This window comes from Chelonoidis abingdonii, chromosome 7, assembly GCF_003597395.2.
Source record: "Chelonoidis abingdonii isolate Lonesome George chromosome 7, CheloAbing_2.0, whole genome shotgun sequence".
NCBI classification, from domain to species: Eukaryota; Metazoa; Chordata; order Testudines; family Testudinidae; genus Chelonoidis; species Chelonoidis abingdonii.
The window spans coordinates 111439772-111451542 of NC_133775.1; the positions used below are offsets into that span (position 1 = coordinate 111439772).

General features: G+C 56.3%; 2 protein-coding genes across 2 annotated transcripts; both read left to right on the plus strand.

The window, feature by feature from the left end:
- Nucleotides 1–171: 171 nt before the first annotated feature.
- Nucleotides 172–4622, plus strand: TMED9 (transmembrane p24 trafficking protein 9). Its single transcript, XM_032794752.2, has 5 exons — nucleotides 172–487; nucleotides 680–780; nucleotides 2199–2324; nucleotides 2426–2572; nucleotides 2795–4622. Exons 1-5 carry the CDS (start codon nucleotides 175–177, stop codon nucleotides 2942–2944), a joined length of 837 nt encoding a protein of 278 aa, XP_032650643.1. The 5' UTR covers nucleotides 172–174; the 3' UTR covers nucleotides 2945–4622.
- Nucleotides 4623–5030: 408 nt separating this feature from the next.
- On the plus strand, nucleotides 5031–9478 carry B4GALT7 (beta-1,4-galactosyltransferase 7). The gene is made up of 6 exons (XM_032794751.2): nucleotides 5031–5174; nucleotides 5657–6010; nucleotides 7126–7351; nucleotides 7676–7759; nucleotides 7974–8078; nucleotides 8336–9478. Exons 1-6 carry the CDS (start codon nucleotides 5158–5160, stop codon nucleotides 8489–8491), a joined length of 942 nt encoding a protein of 313 aa, XP_032650642.1. The 5' UTR covers nucleotides 5031–5157; the 3' UTR covers nucleotides 8492–9478.
- The last annotated feature ends 2293 nt before the right edge of the window (nucleotides 9479–11771 follow it).

Genomic DNA, 11771 nt, shown 5'->3' on the forward strand with positions numbered 1-11771 from the left:
TGTGGCGTTTGGTGGCACGCGGCGCCGAGTGCAGGGGCTGCTGGGAGTTGTTGTCCTGTCCTTTGCGGCTGCGCGCAGCCGTATGTGGCGTTTGGTGCAAGCGTCGCTGAGTGCTCAGGGGCTGCCGGGAGTTGTCCCATCCTGTGAGCTGCGCGCGCCCTTATATGGTGTTTGATGGCGCTGAGCGCGCAGGTGCTGCCGGGAGTTGTAGTTCCGTCCTGTGAGTTGCGCGCGCCCTTATATGGCGTTTGGTGGCACGAGGCGCTGAGTGCGCAGGGGCTGCCGGGAGTTATCCTGTCCCCTGCGGCTGCGCGCAGCCTGACGTGGCGTTCGGCGGGCAAGATGGCGGCCCGCGGCGGACTTCTGGGCTTGGTCCTGCTGCTGCTCGTTGGTGCCGTTTCCCGCAGCTTCGGCCTCTACTTCCACCTGGGCGAGACCGAGCGCCGCTGCTTCATTGAGGAGATCCCGGACGAGACCATGGTGATAGGTGCGAGGGGCGCGGTGCGGGGGGGAACAGCAGGGGGGAGGTGCGGGGGGAAATTGGGGGACAGGAAGGGGATGGGTGCAGGGGGGATAGGAGAAAAGTCTGTGGCTCGGGGCGCGGGGGTAGATGGGCATGGTGCTGGGGACTCTTATGTGTTTGACTAGGATGGTTCTGATAGTGTTGCTTTCCCTGCAGGGAATTACCGTACCCAGCTATACGATAAGCAGCGGGAGGATTATATGCTTGCCACACCTGGGCTTGGCATGTTCGTGGAGGTGAAGGACCCTGATGATAAGGTACCTGGGTTGGGAGGAGAAGATACTGGCACATCTTTCAGCCCGGGGTCAGCACAGGTGCTCTGGTTCCCCAACCTGAATCCGCCCTCATACCCATCCCAATGAGGCCCAAAAGCTACAGTAGCAGAGTAATGGGGACTGAGCAGCCCAGAGTCAGTGCCCATGGTGAGAGGCACCCCTTCAGCATCTGCTTGCAGTTTCACTGAGTTGTCTTACTTGGGCTCTAACATTGCTTTCTCTGTTTCATAGGACTGGAAGGGACCTCTAGTCCAGTCCCTTGCACTCCTGGCAGGACTAAATATTACCTAGAGTCTAGATCATCCCTGACAGGTGTTTTGGAGATTTTTTTTTAAGAGCAGGTTAGACAATGATGGAGATTCCCCAACCTCCCTAGGCAGGTGCCACACACAGACCATTAAGGCTTTGTCAGTGTAGCATGTTGACTCGTGAGACACCAAATTTCACTGGTGTGAAATCACCATAGATACTGGTGGTTCTGCCATGGAACAGGCTGTCTTTGTGGCATGTGGGCAAGTTCTAGGTTTAGGTGCATCTGCCTGATTTTTCTATTGCTGCCTGGTTCTGAGAGGTTCTTAGCAACATGATGTTTAATCTAGTTCTATAGATTCCAGTTTGAACTATGAAATTAGAAAAATGTCTTGTTTTTAGCTGCTTCTCTGCAGAGTCAGCTACTTTAATCAGTGCAGTGGCTGCTGACCCCTGTGGTACATGGTGCCCACTCACTTCCAGTCATAAGAACAGCCATACTGGGTCAGACCAAAGGTCCATCTAGCCCAGTATCCTGTCTGCCAACAGTGGCAAATGCCAGATGCTTCAGAGGGAATGAATAGAACAGGGAATCAGCAAGTGATTCATCCCGTTCCCCGTTCCCAGCTTCTGGCAAACAGAGTCTAGGGACACCATCCCTTCCCAGTCTAGTTAAACTCCATGATCTAAGACCCTAGACTTACTGATGATCTGGTTCTGAACTTAGAGCTCCATCTAGGCCCAACCTTCCTTCTCTGGCAGTTCCCATCCCCTCCTCCCCAGTGCATTTGATTGGATCCCTGCTTGTTTTGAAATTGTTAATGAACAGATTCTAAGGTTCAGCAGAATGGACTTTCAGGAGAGCAACTAACTGAAATGCTGATCTGGCCCTATGTTTTTGGCCGAACGTAGTGCTTTAACTGTCGCCTGGGCAGATAGCACAAGGGATTTGAAGAGGGTCTCTAGTCCCTGTAAATCTGCCTTGCTACCTAGATCTCACCACTTGCTTTGGGCAGACAGACCCTTAGTACCAAATGTTCTGCCAGGAAGCTTGATGCACCCTGCTGTCAGATTCATGGATGTACTGTATTCAAATTCTGAATTGGCTGTTCTCTGGAGCTTGCCATTACTGCCCTGTCCTTCTCTTCCAGGTCATCTTGTCGAGGCAGTATGGCTCTGAGGGCAGATTCACCTTCACCTCGCACACTCCCGGAGAGCATCAGATCTGCCTGCATTCTAACTCCACCAAATTCTCCCTCTTTGCAGGGGGTATGCTGGTAAGGGGGTCCCATGCGGGACAGAGAGGGGAGGGATGGCCCCTCCATGTAGCATTGTGCTGGGGCAGGACACCTGATTGTGTTCTCTTGTCTTGCTGCAGAGGGTACATCTGGATATCCAGGTTGGGGAACATGCCAATGACTATGCTGAGATTGCTGCCAAGGACAAGCTGAGTGAGCTGCAGCTCCGGGTGCGGCAGCTCATTGAGCAGGTGGAGCAAATCCAGAAGGAGCAGAATTACCAGCGGGTGAGGAACCTGAAGTAGCTTGGCCAGTGCTGCACTCTACACTGGAGATGCAGCAGGGGCTGTGTTCATGGTTTGGGAAGGAGATTCCTTGGAGGGAGACCTACCCAGCTGGACAGTGACTACTAGAGAGTTGTGAGGGCCCTGGGAAGCCACTGGTCTCTGGGGCCTGGGAGGATGAGTCTGTATTTGCTTCTCTGACCTGTTGTTGTTTCCTTGCTGCAGTGGCGAGAGGAGCGGTTCCGCCAGACCAGTGAGAGCACCAACCAGCGGGTTCTCTGGTGGTCCATTGTCCAGACCCTCATTCTTGTTGCCATTGGCATATGGCAGATGAGGCACCTCAAGAGTTTCTTTGAAGCCAAGAAACTGGTATAAAGAGGGCACACAGCATGAGCAAACAGCCCACTCTTAACGGAAGCAACTCCATGAGTTTCAGCAGCCTGGCCTGGTCATATCTACCTTCTCTCAACCCTCCAGCTGCCTGGGCTAAGTGTCACCTGCCTCCACCACTTCCCTCCCTCCCAGTCTGGGTGGGATTTCCTTGTATTGGTTTGTTACGGTGTTTCAGTCACTCACATTCAGTCTGTGGTGCTTCCATGGCCCCATCAGTGTACTATCTGAGTGCCTCACAGTCTGATACATTTTATCCTCAGCACCCCTGGAAGGCAGGCAGGGCTATTCTTGTCATGTTACAGATGGGAACTGAGCCCCAGAGACTAAATGACTTGGCTTAGGTTCTGCACAAAGTCTGTGGCAGAGCAGGAACTTGAATCCAAGTCTCAGACTAGCACTCTAACCACTAGACCATCTTCCCTGGGAATAAGAGGTAGAGTGTTATCCTGCATGGATTCCTCTGAGGTACACTGACCTTCCCCAGGAACTCTCGGCCTTTCTTCCTCTGAGTTGTGTTTGAACTCTCTGGCAGTGTGGATGGAGTCTCTGTGCCTGTGGCTTTCCTCCTCTCCCAAGGCTCACTCCCTACAATGAGCTGGGCTCCCCTTTCCAAGAAGGCTGGAATCCTCATCCCTTCAACTAGAACCACAAGTATTTTCTTCATACCACGAAGCTGGTATAAAGGGAGAAGGAAACTTGAGCAAACAGCTTTTTTGTACACAGAACCTTCAGCCAGGTGCTGAAATCTGCATGACTGTGTCCTGAACCAGCTGCTATAGGCTGCTATTGGATCACCTGAGAGAGGACAGAACTGATTGTGATCGTGCAGGGGCCTCTACACTGCCACACCACCCTGAGGCTCCTGGTCTGTCCCAGCATTGTGTGTGTATTAATCTGTGTAAAATCCATAATGTGAAGGGACTGCACAGGAGTTGGAACTAGCTGCCTTGGGGCTGAGGCAATAGCATTGTGTATCTGCCATGGGTATTTCCAAGGTGCTGATCACTGTGGAATAGGAGTACTGGGGGTTAGAACCCCACAAGTTTCTATGCAAGGATGGCTGCATATTTTAGTGTAGTAGATGAGCGATGTACCCTCACTGCTCCCCTACTATATTTTGACCCCACCCACCGTATACCCTGCATTGGGGACATTACAGACTGTATGTACTATATGCTAACCCATACCCAAATACCAGCGTCCCCCCATACTCTGTATGTTGCCCCTGATGGCTAATGACTGACACATCAAACTTTGTATCATCTTTATTTAAATATTTTCTAATAAACTTTTAAATTTGTTTTCCTAGTACGTTAACAGGGATCTGAGCACAAGGCAAAGCTGACCCATCTTCCCACTTCAGCAGTCATTCCTTTTCTAGATGGTATAATAGTGTGCCTCTCTGCTGCTCATAGGGGCACGGTGAGGGGTCACACTCCACTTCCTGTTCCACAGTGCTGCAGCCACCTTTCCCCTTCCACTGGGTTGCAGGGCATCCTTGGATCCAGCGTGGTGCATGTGCAGCAGTGAAGTAGATTGGTTGATACATCCTTTCCCTGTACAGCAGGGAGGCAAAGTGGCTGTTGGGTCACTTGGTTACTAGCTTTTGGCTATTTTGTCCTGTGTCTTGGATTCCTAATAAAGGTGCTCTGAGGATGGGCTTGTGTGTGTCCTTAGATTCTTGCTTTCTGAGCCTGCTCAGTGGAAAAGGGACTGCAGCTCGGATGAAAACCCTTTGCGGGAGAGGGAAGTCTCTCCCCTACGGGCCGGGCAAGCTACGTCGTGCATGTGGTGGTGGCTGGTGCCCCGTGCCCTGGAGGGTGAGGTAGCAGTGACTCGGGGGTACGGCAGGCAGCCCCTCTGCATGAGAGCGTGGGGGCTGCCCTGCATGGCCGAAGCTGTTGGGGGATGCTTGGCCCGGGGCCGCTTACGTGATGTTACCCCGCTTGGGGCGGCAGGTGCCACCTCCCCGACTACCTGGGCCGAGGAAGGGGGAAGCGGCTGGTGCCCGCCCGGAACCCCGGTGTAGGCGGAACGGCGGGACCGGGCCGCGTTTCCGGGGGACCCCGCTCAGCGTAGGACCGGGTCTCTGAGCCAGCGTGTCTGGGCAGCGCCGGGCCCGGGGGGACGGAGCCGCGAGCCGCCCCCGGCGCCGCCTGGGAGCATGTTCCCCTCTCGGAGGAAGCCGGCGGTGTATGTCCGGGAGAGCTGGGTGAGAGCGGGCCGGGCAGGGGGGGTCTGTGGGGAGGAGTCGGCATGCGCCGGGAGGGCAGGGGGTCTGTGGGGGAGGGGGGGGCGGGCAGGCGCCGGGGGCAGGGGGTCCGTGGGGGAGGAGTCCGGGGCAGGAACGGGGGTCTGTGGGGGGCAAGAACCAGGCCGGCCGGGGGTTCTGTGGGGAGGGGTCGGGGCGAGGCGCCGGGGGCAGGGGTCATGTGGGGAAGGATCGGGGCAGGACGGGGGTCGTGGGGGGCGGGGCAGGCCGCCGGGGTCTGTGGGGAGGGGGTGGGGCAGGCGCTGGGGGCAAGGGGGGGTCTGGAGGGGATTGGGAGGTCAGGGAGTGGTCTGTGGGGGAGCAGACGGGGGTCTTTGGGTGGAGGAACAGGATGAGGTCGGCTCTGCGGGGCAGGGAGTGCCTGTGTGGGGAGCCAGCCAGGGGCAGCGCACTCTGGGCCCTGACTCCTCACCCCACCCCAGGTCCTGCCGGCTGCTGGCACTCCTGCCACGGAAATGCTCCGTTTTCCGGCTTTTCTTCGCGGCGCTGCTACTGGGCTTTGCCTCACTGCTGTGGCTGCAGCTCAGCTGCTCAGGTGATGTGGCCCGTGAGGGCCGCGGGGCAGTGGCCCCCAACCCCCTGAAGCCTTGCCCCCCAGAGTCCCGGGCCTCATGGGCTGAGGACCTGTCATGGGGCCCCCACCGCCTGGCGCTGCTGATCCCCTTCCGGGAACGCTTCGAGGAGCTGTTGGCTTTCGTGCCCCACATGCATCGCTTCCTCAGCAGGAAGAGGATCCGCCACCACATCTTTGTGCTCAACCAGGTGGATCATTACAGGTATGGTCCTTTGCCACACGCAGAGCTAAGCTTTGCCCCAGGTGCTATCTCTGTGCCACCAGGGCACTTTGGGGCCCAAGGTACCAGGCTTGGAGCAGCCCCTTCCCCAGGGCATTATTTGTGTCATGAGGGGTTCTAGACATGCTCTGCCACCCTGAGTAACTCACTTTGCACCCATGTCCCAGTTTTCTCAGCTATAAAATGGGGATCACACTCTCCTCCTCTCCTGGGATGCGGGAGTTTGACCTTCAGGGCTTAGTTAGGTCCATTTCTTTTCTCTTTGCTGGGCGGAACGTGTGGGGACTGGGGAAAGCTGGGGTGTGAGCAGCTGGAATTTCAGACACTCTGAGCCTGGAGGTGTTGTGTTGGGGCAAGTTTTGTAGACGGTGAGGGGCTACGAGGGTCTCTGTGGAAGAGTCTGTAGAAAGGTAAAGAAGTATTTTCCTTCTCCAGTCTCCTTTCCCAGGGCCGGACGTGAGCAGGAGAGGAAAATTTAACTGTAGGCCACTAGACTTTTTTCCCGACTGTGAACTCTGTGAGGCTGGAGCTCTGAGAGCCAGGGGAAAGCTGCAAGATACAATATTTGCTAGTGTCCTCAGAACAGTCTTAATGCTCCCCCATCTGCCCACCCATCTGGGTAACCTCTTCCAAGAGCCCACTTTACCAGTCTTTAGCCCCTTCCTGCTGGCCACACCATGTTGGCCTTGCCTGGCCTCCAGGTGGCCCTCCCAACATGCCAGCCACACCAATGCTTTGTCTCTTACATGTCGTCTCCTTGCCAAACATCTGTCCAGCCTCCAGCCCACTTTCCCAAAGGGCTTCCCTTAGGACAGGCACTGTCAATGATAATTGCTTTAGCCCCTTACTAGCCACAGTGCCCGGGTGCCGCTGTTTCCCCTGCATGGGTGTGGTTTCAGGATTAAGTTGCAGCACCTGGGGCCTGAGATCCCAGCTGTGAAGCCAGGAGAGACTGCTGGTGCATAGAGTGGGCTAGGTAATGACGTGATGGAGACTAAACCTGTTTAGAGGATGACTGAGCCTCCTGCTGCTCATGTGTCTATGGGAAGCCTGATGCTCCTGGTGCTGGGACAAGATTTTCCTGGTGTCTTGAGCAGGTTTAACAGAGCGTCTCTGATCAACGTCGGCTTCCTGGAGAGCGGCAATGACACCGATTACATTGCCATGCACGATGTTGACCTCCTGCCCCACAACGAGGAGCTGGACTACAGCTTCCCTGAGGCAGGGCCTTTCCATGTGGCATCCCCAGAGCTGCACCCGCTGTACCACTACAAAACCTATGTGGGCGGCATCCTCCTGCTCACCAAGCAGCACTACGAGATGGTAAGTCCCAGCACAGAGTGGGGTAAGATCCTTGTCTGTTTGGGGGAGGATTCCTTGTTCTTGAGTCACTTTTCTCCACTCTGGAAATGTGAAAGGGGCGACACGATGGGGAGGGAATAGGGGCTCATGGGCTGAGCTGGTTGGGGTCTGGCTGTAGTTCCCTGTGCTCTGGCCTTGTGCCCCAGGGTCTGGCCATGGCTCTCCCCCATGGGACTGCTCTCCATCTGCCTGGCTGCAGAGGTTACACTGGGTGTGTGCATCAGGCAGATGCTGCAGGAGGGGGACATCACAAGCTTCTACCCTTGTGACACCCTCTCATTTCAGTGCAATGGAATGTCCAACCGCTTCTGGGGCTGGGGGCGAGAGGATGATGAGTTCTATCGCCGGATCAAAGGAGCTGGCCTCCAGGTAGGGATGCTCTTCAGCCTCCTGGCCAGAGAAAACACCGTCCCCAAGCATGGCCACCAGGATCTTTGTCAATGCCTGGGAGAGGACAGCCTAGCTCCCTACTGGCCCCTCTGCCTAGCCTCCCAAAGGTCCTACTGGGCCCAGGGGAGGGGGTGATGGGGTGCAGGAAGCTTTGGGCCTCCAGTGACTAATGCACACTCCGCTCTTCCCCCAGCTTTTCCGCCCCTCGGGAATAAAGACTGGATACACGACCTTCCAGCACTTGCACGACCCAGCCTGGAGGAAGCGAGACCAGAAGCGCATTGCTGCCCAGAAGCAGGTGTGAACTGCCCCCTTGGGGCAGGGCAGGGGCCCTGCTGCCCTCTGCACTGAAGGGGAGGGGACAAGGGGCTCCCAGGGAAATGGTGTCTCTTTGTGACCTGCAGGTGGCTGCATGGGTCTGAGCCAGCCCAGCCTGTTGCTCTAGCCCTGTCCCTGCTGGCTCTGCACTCTCCCCTGCTCTGGTCCCATCTCAGCTAGCTCTAAACACTGTCCTTTCTGCTGTGTGGGAATGGAATGCCGTATTGTCTTTCTAAGGAGCAGTTCAAGGTGGATCGGGACGGGGGCCTGAACAATGTGAGGTATCGGATTGAGTCCCGGACGGCGTTGAGTGTGGCTGGAGCTCCCTGCACTGTCCTCAATATCCTGCTGGACTGTGATGCCAGCAAGACCCCCTGGTGCACATTCAGCTGAGCAGCCTCCCCTAGGCGCCAGTCATGCTTGCCATGCTGAGATGCCTAGGGACTGCAGTGGGGCCATTCGGAGCAGGGCAGGTTCACTGTGGCAGCTAAGCGCGAGGGCTGGAGCATGGAGGTGACAGGCTGGAAGAGGGCTGAGGAGCCAGCCCAGCTCCTCGGTCGGTGCAGCTGGACGGGCAGAACTGAGACCAAGACACTGTGGCCCCAGCACAGATGTGCCATTACCGCAGGAAGGCCGCTCCCTCCTTGCGCTGGCCATGGCAGAGCTGTCTCCGTGCTCGAAGGAGACAATTAAGACCCATCAGGAGCATGTGATGTCAATGCACTGAGCCATGTCCTGCTTTCCATGCCAGTGCCCATATGCCAGCCTTGGTCAGGCACTATTCCCGCTTCTCACTCCCTTGCTGTCCTACTGCTCTGTGATTCCAAGAGGAAGCAGGGATGGAGGCCAGGCTGTGAGTGTCTGCCAGTGCCCTAGCTCCCTGGCAGGCCCACTGGAACTGCAGCAGTCAGGGCAGGAGGCTCACAAGAGAGGTTTGGTTGATGCAGCGGAGCCATGGGGCCCAGAACCCTATTAACACGAGCTGGGATTTCAGCAGAGGATGGGACGTATTGGCTACAATACTGCCCAGAACTTCCCATTCCCCTTCATGTGGCTTCTAGGTCCCGCTGCCCACCCCTGCTTTCTGTGGAGTAAGATCATGTTTCTGTCCAACCCCAGCTAGTGAGCATGTCACTGCTTACCGGCTGCATCCCCCCAGAGCACCAGCAGTGCCAGTGCCACTTCCCACAGTACACAACATACCCCAGCCTTCTCCAGGGGGCTTGAGTGAGTATCTGGTGCCTTGGCCTCTGGTGCCCCCTTCTCTCCTGGCCCTGCCCTCTCCCAGCTCTAGTTAGGAAATCCTGTACCGTGTGTTTCCCTGGAATGTAATGGCTGCTAATTCACTTCAGTGGTAGCATTAAAGCCAGGGGAGCCATAGATGATGTCCGTGCAAGAATCCAGCCCACGGCTCCTCCTCAGCACCCAGAGATGGAGCTTCCTGTACTGCAGGGGGCAGGGTTCTGAGACTGCCTACCCCAGGGAACAGCACAGGCCTGTGAATGTTTCTGGTTAGAGAAGGACCAGAGGGGTGTCTGTTTGTGTATAATTAACCACAGGAACAACTTCCCCAGGGCCCTGGGGGACTCTCCACCACTGACTATTTTAAAATCCTGACTGCTTCTGCTCCAAGAATAGTTTGGGGGCAGGTCTCTGGTCTGTGCTATACAGGAGCTCGGACTAGACGATCACTAAGGTCCCACCTGACCTTGGAATCTCTGAACTGAGCTTCCTTCATGGACCGAGAGGCTGTCAGCCCCTGCAGCTGCAGCCAACAGCAGCTGCTCTGTACGCTAGGCCATGCTAGTCCAAGGACCTGCTGCCCCATAACTGCTCAGCTTATGCACTGGAGCAGGCCCTTGGTAGAGCCAGGACTGTTGGGTTCTGCTCCTGCAGCCTCGAGGCTCAGTGCTGCAGAAGGTGACTTCTTCTACTGAGTCTAAACTTCTCACCCCCAACCTGTTCTCATTGTTGTGAGACAGGGTGAGGAAGCAAATCCAGCTCTTCCAGTCCGCAGGAGGGTTTCACTGCCTTCTGGAGCCATCAGGCCAGGCGTGTCAGTGTCCTGCTGGGTGCATCACAAGATGCTGAATAGAACAGCAACCTTGCAGCTGGAGGTCCCAGACCTGCTGTGGGGCCTGCCCACTCTCCTGCCAGGCTCTGCTTTGGTGGAGAAATCCGCTCGGCTCAGGGCCTAATATCAGCTCTTAGAGAAAGGCCATGTTCTGCTCAGAGTGGGGGCTGGGACTACAAGGCTCAGCTCATGGGCCAGGCTCCCACAAGCTGCACTGGCCCCTGGTAATACCCCCTAAAGCAGGGACCTGCTGCCCTCCTGCAATCCTCTGCAGGAGCATGAGGGTGAGAGCAGAGCAGCCTCAGGGAACAGGATGGCCCTGTCGCTTCATGGCAAACTCAAAAGGTTTTTTTCTGCACATCTGAACTGGCACCGGGGGTAATTGCTGTGGGTGGGGGTGGGGAGAGATCATGGGGCGAAGTGCTTAGCTCCACCCTAAGGAATGAGTAACGATCATGGGGCAGGTGACGGTGGGGTGATGGAGCAAGCCTGTCTGGGTAGGACAGAGGGGAAAGCTCTGGCTACAGGGGGGAGTTAAGGGCTCAGAGGGTTGCCTCTAGCTCTGGCTGGGCAGAAAGCCTCCAAGTTCCTCTACTGCACCTGCCTGGGTCCTTGCCATCAGGGCTGGGGTGACTGACTGGTAGAGCTTTGTGTGGGGGTATCTCATGCACTATGGAATCACCAGTCTTGCCAGCACCTCCTGCTCCAAATGATATTAATTTGTAAAGCTCCCAGGAGGGGGAATGGAGGGAAGCCACAGCACCTGGGTCAGGGCTTGAGTCTCAATCCAAAGCATCTCAAGCAGATATGGCAGCCTCTGAGCAACTTTAGCTGGCGCCTCCAGGTGCAGCTGTGCCCAGAAGTGGTGTCCAGCGGCTTAGTGCTGGTAGGGTGGGAAAGGCTCATCCTGAAGGTGTACAGGGTTTGTGATCTCTGTGGGGGGATGCCACCCTCCTGTGTCCTGTGTAGGGGTGGGCTACTGGCCTGAGGTGTCTCAGGGGAGTCCTCCAATGACTCTGCGTTACCCTCCTTCAGCAGCTGAGATTTCTTCTTGGGGTGCTGCTGCAGGGCAACCCACTGGTCAGGCTGGCTTGGGGAGGAAGCTGGGTACTTGGCTGTGACTGAGGGGGCATCACAGGCTACCTCTTTGGAGAGGTAGGTCCTTAGCTGCAGCTCAGTGCATGGGGAGGGAGCCATCACAGCAGGAGCTGCTGGAGAGGAGAGAAACCAGAGGTGACATCATGCATATCTGGGAGGAGAGAGGGGAAGGAGACTCGAGCTGGTCACTACATTTTGGAGCTGCATGTGCAGAAGCACTGGATGGAGGGAAGGAAAAGCCTGCAATAGGCCTGTGACTGTACCTGGAATGCTGTGCTCCTTTCCCTCTGTATCATTATACTGCGCCCATCACCGAGGTATCTGGGTACCACGTTACCAAAGACACCCATGACTAAAGGCAGCGCCAAGAACAGCAGTAACTGTGAGTTTGGGGTGCTAGAGAGACCAATTCACAGAGCTGGATGCCCATCTTGGCATAGCAAGGGGGGAGGGATGCAGGATAAATCTACACACCTCACAAGGGGGTGAACCCCTTGGGAG

Bases quoted from the DNA above. Each gene is read 5' to 3' on its own strand.
- TMED9 (XM_032794752.2), top strand. From the start codon at position 175: ATGGCGCTGAGCGCGCAGGTGCTGCCGGGAGTTGTAGTTCCGTCCTGT. The intron at 488-679 runs GTGCGAGGGGCG...CTTTCCCTGCAG, and splicing joins GGACGAGACCATGGTGATAG to GGAATTACCGTACCCAGCTA. The intron at 2,325-2,425 runs GTAAGGGGGTCC...GTCTTGCTGCAG, and splicing joins TCTTTGCAGGGGGTATGCTG to AGGGTACATCTGGATATCCA.
- B4GALT7 (XM_032794751.2), top strand. The intron at 7,352-7,675 runs GTAAGTCCCAGC...CTCTCATTTCAG, and splicing joins CCAAGCAGCACTACGAGATG to TGCAATGGAATGTCCAACCG. The intron at 7,760-7,973 runs GTAGGGATGCTC...CTCTTCCCCCAG, and splicing joins TCAAAGGAGCTGGCCTCCAG to CTTTTCCGCCCCTCGGGAAT.